A 14,400-nucleotide genomic window follows, 5' to 3' on the forward strand; every position below is an offset into this window, starting at 1 on the left:
AAGAGCTTGATGAAAGTTCAAGACTACTGTCTCAAGATAAAGAAAGTAACTTATATTTTCCAGCTTGTCTTATGACTGGGGAAAACTCATGAAGCCTACATTCTACTCAACCGGATATAGACATCAGAGGCTTTGATTTTGAAAATAACCATCTTACTAGGATAAACAGCAAATACTCATTCTAAGGGCTGCCTGATCATGCTTCATGTAAAAAACAGTGAAGACTCATGTAAAGATGGACTTATCTTTACAGACTCCAGATTCACACTCTAACTGCTATTAATGTAAGAGATAGCTGGAAGTAGATTTGTCACAACCATGTCTCCTCAGAATGTTTGTCCCTGTAGGAGGGTGTAACCTGTGCTATTTCATTATATGAAGAGAATGAGATAACCCAGGTGTGGTGGAGCATACCATTAATCCCAACTCTTGGGAGGGAGAGGCTGTGGGATCTCTGTAAGCCAGGGATACAAGGTGAGACCTTGTGTCAAGTCTCAATCATAATAGTAATGATGAAATTATTACAAGTTTCTATATGTATGTAGGCTATGTGATTCTTAAATACATGAGTACACAACACCTGAAATGCTCTGTTAGCATGCACATTGGGTTTGTGTGTCATAATTAATGTTTTTATCAATTCTTTTTTACATTTCATTTATTGTGTATGTGTGTGGAGATCAGAGGACAACTTGCAGGAGCTGGTTCTCTTCTACCATGTAGGTCTCAGAAGTCAGACTCAGGTCATGAGGCTGGACGGTAGGGGCCTTTTGTTCTAGGTGCCTTTACAAGTTGAGCCACCTTGCTGGCCTGGTTAATGTTTTAACAACGCACCTTCTACGTGAAAAGGCTCTTATATATCGGATGCATACAACATTGCGCCTAAGAGTCTTATTCGGGCTTGTAGGATTAAGCATAGACCTAAAAATGAGCCAAAGTTTCATCAAACTGAGATGTTTGATGGAACTGTAGAGTTCATGAGTTGAGTGGGTGGTATTTTAATTAATGGGTAAGTTTTCTGTGTTGTTCTTATTGGAACTTTATGGTCCTTATTACCAAAAGTTAACCATAATTATTTTCCTTGGTTTGATACCATCTGGGCCTGGAGTTTTCTGGAAGTTTAAGTTGTGTGTGTGTGTGTGTGTGTGTGTGTGTGTGTGTGTGTGTGTGTGTATTTGCACATGTAGAGGACAGAAGAGAATGTCAGGTATCCTTCTCAGTCACTGTCTGCCCTATTCCCTTGAGATAAAGTCTCTCACTGAACCTAGAGCATGCCAATTTTGTCTATAACCCCAGGACTCTGGAAGCTGAAGGAAGAGATGGAGATGGGGTGCAGACCAAGATCCTGTCTCAATTTTTTTTTTTAAAAAATTAACGAAAATGGGTATCTCAGAGGTAGAGTGATTGTTTACCACGTGAAAGGCCCTGGATTCAATGCCTGAAATAAAACAAAAACTGAAACCAAAACAAAAAAGAAAGAAAGAGAATATGTATTCTGTAACTATTGGGTAGAATATTATATAAATGTCATTAGAGGCCAGGTGGTGGTGGTGATGGCACACACCTTTAATTCCAGCACTCAGGAGGCAGAGGCAGGCAGATCTCTGTGAGTTCAAGACCAGCCTGATCTACAGAGTGAGTTCCAGGACAGCCAGAAAAACCCTGTCTTGATAAAACAAAACAAAACAAAACAAAAAATGTCACTAGATCCAGTTTAGTACAGTGATTAAACTGTCTCTGTTCTTATGGATGTCCTATCTGTTCATTCTCAGTTACTGACTAAGGCATGGTGAAGTCTTCAACTGTAATTGTTGGTTTATTTTTCTTTTCAGACCTGTTAGGTTTTACATCATTTGAAACTCTGTTGTTAAGAGCATACACATCTAAGATAGTTATTTCTTCTCAAAGATGTGCATGCCCTAATTCTTGGAATTTATTAATGTGTTACCCAGCATGGTAAAAGGCTTCTGCACCTGTAACTGAGGTTATGGGCCTTCAGGGGAGAAGATTGTACTGATTTTCCAGATGAACCCTATCTGGTCAGGCTAGTACTTAAAGAAGGCTTTCTTAGATGTGACCAGAAAGATTTTACCAATGGACAGAGAGAGATGAGAGGTATGAAGTGTGACATGGATTCACCATCAACCACAAGCTTTGAAGATAGAAGAAAGAGCCTCTGAACCAAGGAATACAGATGACCGCTAAAGGACGGAAAAGGCCCTCAACTTACAGAAGTTCCCCAAACCACAGGGAACTAAATTCTGCCAATAATGTTACTGAACATGGATGTTCTCTAGAGACTCTGGAATGGTGTGGAACTTGGTTGACACCTTGATTTAAGGCACATGAGATCCATAAAGAACTTCTGATCTATAAAACAAACAAGAAACAACAGAAAAATGATCTGTGTTCTTTTAAGGCACTAAGTTTGTGGTAGTTTGTTATAGTAGTAATACAAACTTGGTCATGGTCGGGTATGGCAGTGCATGCTCTAGTCCCAGCACTCAGGAGGTGGAGGAAAGATCACCAGTGTAAGGCCAGCCTGAGCTACAGTGAGCCCCAGAGAGCTGGAGCAATACCCTGTCTCAAGAGTGAACTCATCATAATACAGCTTTCTTCATCCATCACAGTGATATATGGACCCAGACAGAAAACACCTCAACTAAATAAAAGCTCCTCAATTCTACAAACACTGGGTCAATGTGAAAACTCCTTTTTTTTTCTTCTTGAGATAGGGTCTCTTTATATAGTCCTGGCTGTCCTCAAACTCACAGAGATCTGCCTGCCTCTGTCTCCTGAGTGCTGGGATTAAAGGTGTGCGCCACCATGCCTGGCACGAATACTCTTTCAATGTAATTTACCATGGTAATAATCTAAAGAAAAACCATGTGACCACTTAAATGTGTGTATCAAAGCATTAAATAAAATTCCATTTATGAAAAAAATGCTCGTGTGTGTTGATGTATGAGCACATGTGTGTATACATATGGCAGCCAGAGATTGTGTTTGGATTATCTTCCCAAAGCAGTCTCTGCTTTATCTGAGACAAGGTTTCTCAATGAACCTGGAACTGGCCAGTGAGCCCCAGGAACCCTCCTATCAATGCCTCCTCCGCACTAGGATTGAAAGTGTGCATTGCTACACCTGGCTCTTTATAGAGGTCTGGGGATCAGAACTCAGAATCTCATGCACCTTATTGACTAGGCCATCCCCCCAGTTCCTATGATGAAAACCTATTAATGAACTAGGAGTAGAAGATAAAGAACTTCAGAAAACCTTCAACCAACACTATCTCCCCATTGTGAGTAGATGAACAATGGCCTCCAAATGGGGATTAAGCAAAAGTGTCCCTCTTCACCGCTCTCATTGGCAGCACACTGGAAATCCTGTACAGTGTATTTGATAAATAAAAAGAACTGAAAGGCAAACAGACTAGTGGATTCTGGAGAGAAGAAAACAAACTGTCTATTCACATACAACCTCATTCCCTATATAGAGTTCCAAAATAATACATTTAGAAATTTCCTAGGACTAATAATTTTACTAAGGCCATGGGATGTAAAATCTATAGGCAAGCATCATTTGTACTGCTATAATCCTGTAATGAAGAATTGGAATTTCAAATTAATAAAATAGGAGTATACTGGCACTAAAAATCAATTATTTGTGTATAAATATAAAAAAGTCACATGTGCATGTGGTTTGTATATGGAAAAGTACAAAAGAAAGAATCCAAAGATGTAAACCACTGGAGAGACACATTCTGTTCATTTATTTAAAGACTCAGTGTTGTTACCAGTTTGATTGATAGCCGCAGTATAATCCCAATTTCAAAAGTCAAGCAAACCTGTACCAGGCTTTTTCTTTTAGGCCACCAATCGGCTCCCAAATCATAAGAGGGAGACTTCTTATTAGTTATGAATGCTTGGCCTAGCTTAGGCTAGTTTCTGGCTGGTTCTTTTAACTTAACCTGTTTCTCTTTGTCTACCTTTGCCTCTGGTAATTTTCCTTTTTTCCCCCTTCTGTATATCTTCACTGCTTCTGATGTCTGGCTGGCTGGTGGCTGCCTGGCTTCTGTCCCTGTCTTTCTCCCTCTTTCTCTTCTCCTTTTTTCTTCTCTCTCTCCTGTTTATTCTCTCTGCTCACCAGCCTTGCCTATCCTTTCTCTGCCCAGCTATTGGCCATTTAGCCCTTTATTAGCAATCAGGTACCCTAGGCAGGCAAGGTGAAACAAATGTAACACATCTTTGCCCAGTTAAACAATGCAGCACAAACAAATGTAACACATCTTTACACAGTTAAAGTAATATTCCACAGTACAAACAAATGTAACACATCTTTGCCCAGTTAAAGCAATATTCTACAACACAAACCTATTGTTATTGTTAACCTTTTAGCTGACAAAAATCGTGTATTAAAAATGAGCTGGGGAGATAGCTCAGTCTGTAAAGTTCTTGGGGTGCAAGCGTGGGAACCTGAATTTGTACATCCAGCATCATGTAAAAAGCCAGATGTGAGGGTGACTATCTCTGCAGTCCCAGCACTGGGGAGGCAGAGACAAGAGGATCCCTGAGGCTTGTTGTTCAGTCAGTCTAGCATACTCCAGGGTCCATGAGAGATCCTGCCGCAAAAAATAAGGTGGAGAGAGATTTGAGGAAGATGTTCAGCATCAACCTCTGGTCTCCACATGCACCCATCTCCCCCCTCACCCCCCCATGAATAATATTCTCATCCACACATGCACCTATACCTGCACACATGTCCACACACCTAAACATATCACACATACACTAAAAATAATAAAAACGGATTTTGTATACTTATGGTGTATAACAGTCAGTTTTTGTTTGTTTGCTTGCTTGCTTGCTTTTGCAGTGCTGAAGATCAAAGCTAGGGCCTTCTGTATGCTAGACATGTGCTCTACCACCGAGCTTCATGTCCAGTCCCAACAGGCTGCTTTGAAATAATGTCTGCATATGTAATGGATAGATCAAACTAATTAACCTAAGTTTTACTACACATAATATTTTTGTGTATGATGAGAATGATTAAATTGTGCTCTAGCATTATTATTTCAAGAATTAGTAAGTTTTTAAGCTATAGTCAGCACATAGTAAAGCAAAGTTCTTGAAATTATTAATGTCTTGATGAAAATTTGTATGCTTTGACTAACATCTCCCTATCATTCTACTACCACCACCAATTTTATAGTAATCACTATTTTATTTTCTGTCCTTATTAGCAAAACCTGCTTAGATTCCACACATAAATGAAACTAGCATTTCACTTAGCATGATGTCCTGCAAGATGATCCATGTTATCTCAGATGACATAATTTCTTCACCTTTTAAGACTAAATAGTATTCCAGCCATTGTTGAGTACAGATTGATTTCATGTTTGTCTATCACGTATAATGCTCCTAATAACATGGGGATATAAATATCTTTACCTTTCTTGGTTATATCCTATTTGTCCTTGGATGTTCTGTTCTGATAGGCTTCAGTCTTTGGTGCCTTTTGGTTTTGGTGCCTCTTGATTGTGGAAGTTTATCTCATTCAACCTTCAACTTCATAGATTCTTTTTCAGTATATCTAGTCTACTAATAATCCTGTAAGATACATGCTTAATCTTCAAAATAATCCTAAGGGCTGGTTGGGGTATCACAAATCTATAACCCCAGCAGTCAGCAGGATTATAAATTTAAAGCCAGTCTAAACTACATAACAAGATCTTGGCTCAAAAAAAAAAAAATCTTAAGAAACGCATCGATTACTACGTTGCTTTCCTGTTTTACAATTTGGGCTACTAAAACTAAGAATATTGAACAAGGATAGTATCGATGTTAACTTGACAAGATCTACAATTACCTAAGAGATAAACATCCTGACAAGGTTATGAAGAATCATCTAGATTAGGTTAGCCTATAGGCATGCCTGTAAGGGATTATCTAGATTAGGTTAATTGAGTTGGAAAGAACTACATTAACTATGGGGAGCACCATTCCCTGGGCTAGGAGAAAGCTAGCTGCGCACTGGCATTCCTTGCTCTCTGCTTGCTGACTGCAGACACAATGTGACAAGCTGCCTCAGGCTCCTGCTGCTGTGACTTCCCCGCAATGGTGACACAGTAAACCCTTCCTCCTTCACATTGCTTATTGCTAGATATTGTGTCTAACAATGAGAAAAGAAATACAGAACATTGGTCCTGAGATGTGGGGTCCATTGCTCTGACCATGTGGTCCTCAGGCCTTTGGAACTAGTTTGCAGGACTGTGGAGAATTTTAGTACAGCCTAGAAAAGTTTTTGAACGCTGCAAACAGAGCTTAATGGTGATTCTGTTAGAAGCTTGGAAGACAGGAATGAGAAGAGAAACATGGATAGTGGAGGTGCACCTCATGAGGTTTCAGGGAGAAACAAGGACTTTATCCAAAACTTGGCTAGAGGCCATTTATATGGTGTGCTGGCAAAGAACTGGCTACATTGTGCCAGCATCCCAGCATCCTAAAAACTTGAGTAAGGTTGAATTTAAAGATGATGAGCAGCAAGAAGCATACTGAGTGAGGATTTTTGTTTTGTTTTGTTTTGTTTTTGTTTTTCAAGACAGGGTTTCTCTGTGTACTGAGGGAGGATTTAAGCTGTGGTCTAAGATGTGTATGAATACATCAAGTCAGAACAAAGACATAAATTTACAGAAGCACAATAATGGACCATCAAAACTTGCTGTCAAAGTCTCCTTAGTTCAGGAGTATTTAAGAAAAGCTCCAAGAAGGACGAAGCATTTGAACAGGCAGAGAGTAGGATTTTAGTGGTTGGTATGGTGAACAAGTGGAGTGGTACAGCTAGGGTTAGACCCAATGAACCCTGAAACCAAAGCATGCGTTCTTTCCATTATGCAAAACTGTGACAGCAAGATCCTATGTGGTAAGACTACAGTATGATAGAAAGGGGTGGGTGCTGTGAGGTGCAGAATAAAAGGCTAAAAAGGAAAGTTAAGAACATGGAGAGCCTTTGGTACATGTATAAGAAGTCTAGACTATCAAAGAAATCATTCCAAACCCTAGAATCACCAATGGAGATGACCTTGTATTTCCCTTGGGTTTCAGAGTTCGTATGTCCGAGGGCATGGTGGGCTGAGGGTAATGGAGCAATTTGGAGGCAGAACCACAGAGCAGGAAACCTGGGGGGTACTTTTGACCAAAGCCAATGTTTTCTTTGATACATTTATTTTTAAATATTATTTATTATTTTAGCATAAGCCGTTTTTTGGCATGCAACCTTTATCAGAGGCTGATGAAAGAAGAGCAAGCAGCCAAACAATTCCATCGCTGGCTGAGTTATTGGAACTTGCCAAAAATGAAAAAAAGTTTGTGATATTTGATCTTTTCGGCCCTCCACCAAATCATCCTCTCAGAAAAAATTTTGTTCGAAGAGTAGTAAGGGTCATCCTTGACTCCAAAATTGAGCAACGTCTGGTATGTCTTTCTTAGTATTTATGGCAAAGGTTGGGAGGTGGGCAGCCTGTCCAGGAGCACAGGAGTTGAATTCAACCTACCATGTAATTTTTCTCTGAGATCTGTAAGTGATTTTGTTTCCTTTGGAAATAGAGTTTATTGCCTATACAGCTAGGGGTGGCAATCTGAGAATGATCTAGTTAAAATTATCCCTGTGGGGGAAACATTGAGACTGTTTACTCTTCTAAACCAAATATAGTATTAGTGCATTGTGAAGGAATGATAGAGCAGTTGAGGAGACAGCTCAGTGCATGACACACTTAGCACACAAGCATGAAGGTGGGAGGCAAGGTCTTCAGAAACCAGGCAAAAGCTGGACAGGCACGGCAGCCAGCAGTCATTCCAGCTCAGGAGGCAGAGACAGGGCAGGGCAAGCTTGCTAGCTAGACTAGCTGGAACTGGCCAACTCCAGGTTCAGTGAGAGACCCTGTCTCAAAAAAAAAAAAGTGGAAAACAAGTTGACTAGTGTCAACTTTTGGCTTCTACACATATGCACGCACATATGCACACATGTGCATTCACATAATTGCATATAATAATTCTGATGTGACCTGCCCCATGGTCAACATAGACCTATAAGGCTTCATGACAATACAGCTTTGAGGACTTTAGCTTTAAAGAATGATCTAGAAAGACCAGTGGCTCTTAGTTGAGTAGAGATTTACTCCTCGTTTTTTGGTTTTTATTTTAGAATCACTCTCTTTATTTGCAATTTTATTTTTTTTATTTTTTATTTTTTTTTGGTTTTTCGAGACAGGGTTTCTCTGTGTAGCTTTGCGCCTTTCCTGGAGCTCACTTGGTAGACCAGGCTGGCCTCGAACTCACAGAGATCCGCCTGGCTCTGCCTCCCAAGTGCTGGGATTAAAGGCGTGCGCCACCACCGCCCGGCACAATTTTATTTTTTAAATCACTTAGTTTCTCAAAATACAGCAATGTTATGAGTAAAACAAATATGTGTCTCTTTGCAAATGGAGCTCTTTCCACAGATGAGTTAGTCACAGCAGCATCCCTGTTACCAGGAAATACCTAAGTAGTTCCTCTCAAGGATGGCTTTTGGCATCAGCAACTGGGGATGGTTCTTTTTATTATTATTATTTATTTGGATTTTCAAGACAGGGTTTCTCTGTGAAGCAGTCCTGGCTGTCCAGGAACTCATTCTGTAGACCAGTCTGGCCTTGAACTCATAGGATCCACCTGCCTCTGCCTCCCAAGTGCTGGGATTCAAGATATGCACCACCACTGCTTAGCGGAGATTGTTCTTTAATGTTCATATCTACCAATTTCTTTCTCTGCAAAGTATCTAATTCATGGTCTTGCACAAACTAGGAAGGTGCTCTACAATTGAGCTACATTTTTAGCCCTTCATTTTTTTTTGTATGACTCTTTTTATATGCTTAGGGCCTTGACCCTTACTGTTACCTGAAGGATGGGAAAAGCCTGGGAAAACTCAATTCCACAGCAGCCTTCCACATTTTTAAGAGTTTGTTAAACAATATAACTAATTTGTTTGCTTTACCAAGGGCTAGAATCTTTCTCTGCTTCCTGTAGACTACTGCCAGTGCTAGAATGGAGCTTCATTCGTTCTCCCTGGGCTGTTTGTACCAGGACAGTTGACGATACACTGAAGGACTGTCTGTTTCTCCTTGCAGATATTTTGGTTGCCAGGTTATGATAGAAAATATGTCAGGTTCATGGCTCCTGGTTTTCAGCATGTGGGTCGTTTAAGAACTCTTGAGGAGCTTGCAAGCGAGAATATGACTATAATAAATGTTGACTATAAGAGGTTATTCTACAGTGGGTTGAGGTAAGTGTTTGACCACCCCTCCTGGCATCATTGTTGCTATAACATTTACAAAATATCAATTCTACCCAAGTTACTTAACTTCCTCTTTCCTTTCTGTGGTTATCATCTTTGAATCCTCTGCTTTCTCATTGCTTCTTCTCCCTTCCTTTTTTTGCCAACAAACATTTACCATGTGTAGAACATGCTCCTCCCTTGTACTCTAATTCCTCACCACTCAATACATATTTTAAAGATCCATTTTATTTTATGTGTAGGTTTCCTTGTGTGTATGTTATCACATGTGTGCAGTACCCACAGAGGCCAGAAGAGGGCATAAGATCCCTTCGAACTGGGGTTACAGGTGTTGTGAGCCTCCATGTGGCTGCTGGGATTTGAACCAGGGTCCTGTGCAAGAGCAGACAGTGCTCTTATCAGCTGAGCCATCTTTCCACCCTCTCCACACATATTTTTATAGGCTTGGTATATATGTTTTTCGCTGCACTTTTGTAAGGTTGACTCAGATTCCATGTTTAAGTGAGATCATACAATATTTGTCTCTATACCCCAGGTTTATTTTACATAATATAGTGTTTTCTAGGTTCATCTATATTGGAGCAGTGAACAGAATTTCTTTTTTTCAAAAGTTGAGTAGTATTCCATTGTACATAAGCACCTTATTTTCTTCATCCATTCATCTATTGGTAGATACTTCCTTATGGTGGCCAGTGTGAATAATGTGACTGCAGTGAAGACGGGAATGAAAACAACTGCTAAACTTTCATCCCAAGTACCCTTGATTCTGCCCTTTAATAGCCACACTATGTCCTTCCATCCTTTCCTCCCTAGCCTAAAGTCTCAACCCCATAGAATGGCTATAATGTTTTATTTCAAGAAGGAACAAACTCCTATTATATGTAATCTTTGGGGATTGGTTTACTTTTTCACTCATCCTAATTGTCTTAAATTTTATCCAAGGTGTTTCTTTTATCCATAATTTGATCCTTCTTGTTGCTGAATAGTGTTCAATGGTGTGTATACCAAAGTTTGGTTAATCAGTTACTAGTAGAAGGACATCTGGTTATTTCCATCTGTTTGCCTGTGGACTTTTATGCAAACATAGTCTTGATTTTTCAGGGATAAATGCCCATGATTTCAAATTCTGGGTTATAGTGATTGAATGTTGCATAAGAAGCAGCCAGACTTTTCCAGGAAGACAGTACCATTTTACATTTCTGCCAACACCATGACCCAGAGTTTCTACATTCTTGATAAATTTTGATGTTTTCACTTTTTAATCATATCTACCCTGATGGGCTACTACAAGTAACATCAGTTTGCTTAAACCTATATTCTCCAAAGGCTAATGATGTTGTGTTTATTTGCTTGTGGGTCTCTTAATTTAAATTCTTTTTCTTTATTGTTGAATCTTGAGAATTCTTTTCACCCTTTGTTGGATAGGATTTGACAGCATTTTCCTGGGACTGGAGAGATGGCTCAGTGGATAAGAATGTATATGTACTGCTCTTCCAGAAGGCCCAGAGCTCCCAGCCCCTGTGCTGGAGGCTCTAGGGGATTTGACACCCTCTCTAGGATTCCATGAGCCTCTGCACACAAATATCAGGCATACACATACATAAATAAATAGATAAAAATAAATCTTTATAAAAAGGAGCACGTGGCTGGGCGGTGGTGGTGCACTCCTTTAATCCCAGTGCTTGAGAGGCAGAGTCAGGCGGATCTCTGTGAGTTCGAGGCCAGCCTGGTCTACAGAGCGAGATTCAGGACAGGCACCAAAACTACACAGAGAAACCCTGTCTTGAAAAACAAAAAAACAAAAAAAAAAAAAAGAAAAGAAAAGAAAAAATGGAGCATGTTCTCCTAATCTGTGATTTACTTGTGGGGTATTCTTAACAGGGCACAAAGTCTCCAAAAGCAAGAGAGAGCAGTGTTTCTATTTTGACAAGGCTGGCTCCTGAGTGCTCAATTCTGAGCACTCCCTTTAAGGAAGTGAGCATTTAGTTCTGACCCAACTCTTTGCTCAACTCCAGACCTGACAGTTCTTCTATGTTTTCTATAAGATATATATGTTTTTTTGAGACAAGGTTTCTCTGTGTAGCTTTGGAGCCTTTCCTGGAACTCACTCTGTAGCCCACGCTAGCCTCGAACTCACAGAGATCCGCCTGGCTCTGCCTGAGTGCTGGGATTAAAGGCGTGCGCCACCACGATCCGGCCAAGGTTTATATATATATTTTATAATATTTTTATTTTATAATTAACTTAATTTCACATATCAGCCACGGATTCCTCCGTCCTCCCTCCTCTTACCCCCAGCCCTTCCCCCCAATCCACCCCTCATTCCCCCATTCCCACCTCCTCCAAGGCAAGGTCTCCCCTGGGGAGTCAGCCCAGCCTGGTAGACTCAGCTGAGGCAGGTCCAGTCCCCTCCTCCCTACACCAAGGCCGAGCAAAGTGTCCCAGCATAGGCCCCAGGCTCCAAAAAGCCAGTCCATGCACCAAGGACAGGTCCCAGCTCCCCTGCCTGGGGGTCCTTACATTATATACTCAAGCCTGCAAATCACCCTGAGTTCATTTTTATACGTAGTGTGAGGTTTTGGTTGAGAATTTAATGTTCTTTTGGGAGAGTGCCTCTGGCCTTCCATATCATTAGTGACATTTGTTGAAAATCTACTCTTCCACTCACTTAATTTGACAGCTTTGGCAAGGGTTATTTGAGCAAATTTGTATAGGTCTATTTCCAGAGTTTCTATTGAGGACCACTAACTTATGTGTCTATTCTTGCTGTGGTACCACTGTCTTGATTACATAGTTATATGTAGCTTTCACTTACTCTTTTTTCCAGATTGAAGAATGTTTTCCTCAGCATATAGGAAACAGGGCAGCCTGGACTACATAGTGAGTTTGAGACCATCCTTCACTATAGAGTGAGACGATGTCACACACCGTACAACCCCCACCAAAGACTGAATTTTCCCAGAGTTGTGCCTTTGCGTATGTGCTTTGGATCAGCTGACCTAATTGCACAAACAAACCTTTGCTGGCCTTCCTAGGACTCCCGCTGACATTACAGATCAGCTTGGGAAAGCTGGCAGCTCTGCCCCAATGAGTGCTCGGTCTATGAGTGAACATCACTCTGTTGCCTTGTCTTCTTCGACTTCTCCATCAGTATTTCATCACTTTTAGGACTGTATCCTTAATGCTTCTTTACATTTATCCCCCAACACTTCATTTTCTTGGGAGTAATTGTTAAGGGCATTATGATTTAAATTATAGTTTCTACATCCCTTATTCATATTTAGAAACATTGAATTATGAGTTATAGTTTCAAATAGTACAGAAAAGTAACTTTTTACTACTTTTCCCCTTTAAGTTCTTTCTAAAATTCTAGGTGACCTGTAGAACTTTCTTAGAGGCAGTTCTTATCTGCGTGTAGGAATCTGACCACACCTCCAAAAGGCATAGTCATTATCTTAAGTCTATGCTCCAATGCACAGAGCTTGCCAACCTAGTGTATGGCAGACATACTTTCCAGTGTGATGCTGGGCCAGGGTTCAAAAAGACTTGGGGACGCACTTGCACTTGATCTTCTTAGCCCACTGGCCAAGCGGCAGTAGGTGTGTTTTCTGAGAACTCGAATTCTGAAACAACTAGTCTTACCTTGCTAGTCCTTCCTTTACTTATTCTCTTCCTTCTCCATAGGTCAGGCAAAAGGTCCACTGACACGAAGTGTCTTATGAAAATCTGGGTTTGATTTCCCCATGCAATTCTTGTTTTTTAAAAAAGTTCTTTATAGTTAAATGTTAAAGCGTTCATCACACCAATGTTTACTCTCTTCTTTCAGTGAATACTTATACTTACACAGCTAGGTGTTGAGCTAGCTCTGGGTACACAGAGAAGGATGGGGTGACAGTAGTTTCTGCTGTAACTCACTTAAGTCAAAGCAAGAAAATGGTAAGTGAGCAGGCCATCAGTCAGGGTGGGAAGTGATACCCGAGGTGACAGATAACGGCTTGTAGAATCAGCCATTCCAGAGCCAGGTGCTCCTCCACAAATTGGTTTTCTCAGCTGTAACTTGAAATTGGCTGTCGTGGGAATATTTGCAAATTTGTAAATGCTGCAAAGAAGGAGTTCCTGTCTGCTATCGTTCCCCCATTCTTTCTCTTTTTCTCTTTCTTTGTTTTGCTACATCCCACCACCCCCATCCCTTTTGGACATTTTGTCACCAGCACTCTGCTACAACCCGTGCTACAGGGGCAGGACTAGTCCAGCCCATACCTGAGCCTAGTCTGTCACAGTAAATCTTAGGCTGTCCTTGGAGCAGCTGTCTGTCCAGTGATTTAGGCAGTAGCTTTTCACAAACGTGGTCATTCCCCTTTCATTATTAAGAGGACAACTGAGCTGAAATCCTTTGTGGGCTGTTTTTGTTCCAGACACTATAAGGCAGCTAAAATCCACATCAATGTGTACACTGTCAATGAGCCTTGGCTCTTCTCGTTGGCCTGGTGTTATAGGATCAACTCTGTGACCACAGACAACATCCAGGTCCTGAATCAGCTCAGTCACCCTCTCTTCTTCATGGTGAGCTGCGTGTCCAGATCACTCAAAGCTTGGTACGATTGTGCTGTGTTCCCTACCCCTGGGTAGTTCCCTGTTAAACTACTTCGGAATAGAGACATCTGTGAGTAATGGAGATGTGCCTTCTCCCTTCTTCAACCAGACTCTTCTGGGTTCTTTATTTATTGAATCTTTACAATGCGCTTTACATGCTGCGTGCAATTTAAGCTCCCGAATTTGACACTGTTGTTATTATACCCAAGTTTTTAGGAAACTGAAGCTCCCAGGTGTCTTGGTCCATGTTCTCATGATGTAAGATTCACAGTGGGGTCTGACTCTAGAGCTTTGTTTTTGTAGGCTTGAGCATGTGCAAGCACATTCACACACACACACACACACACACACACACACACACACACACACACACACACACACACGAGGTATGGCAGCAACAACAGTCACAGGAAATACTATGGGAAGAAAGCTGGGACTATAAACACACTCTAACATCCCCACTAGAAAACAGTCTAGGAA

General features: G+C 40.9%; 1 protein-coding gene across 3 annotated transcripts in view; it reads left to right on the forward strand.

The window, feature by feature from the left end:
- The window catches only part of Gdpd4 (glycerophosphodiester phosphodiesterase domain containing 4), an 83,977-nt gene that overhangs the window by 51,848 nt on the left and 17,729 nt on the right, over positions 1-14,400 (forward strand). For 2 of the 3 annotated variants that reach the window (XM_042280181.2, XM_042280175.2), the window contains exons 12-14: positions 7,251-7,472; positions 9,161-9,315; positions 13,743-13,890. In XM_042280181.2, the coding sequence (XP_042136115.2) occupies positions 7,251-7,472; positions 9,161-9,315; positions 13,743-13,890 (525 nt within the window). The remainder of the gene's footprint in view (positions 1-7,250; positions 7,473-9,160; positions 9,316-13,742; positions 13,891-14,400) is intronic. The other variant, XM_042280186.2, reaches the window with a different exon arrangement.

The sequence above is a fragment of the Peromyscus maniculatus genome, chromosome 1 (assembly GCF_049852395.1).
Source record: "Peromyscus maniculatus bairdii isolate BWxNUB_F1_BW_parent chromosome 1, HU_Pman_BW_mat_3.1, whole genome shotgun sequence".
NCBI lineage: Eukaryota > Metazoa > Chordata > Mammalia > Rodentia > Cricetidae > Peromyscus > Peromyscus maniculatus.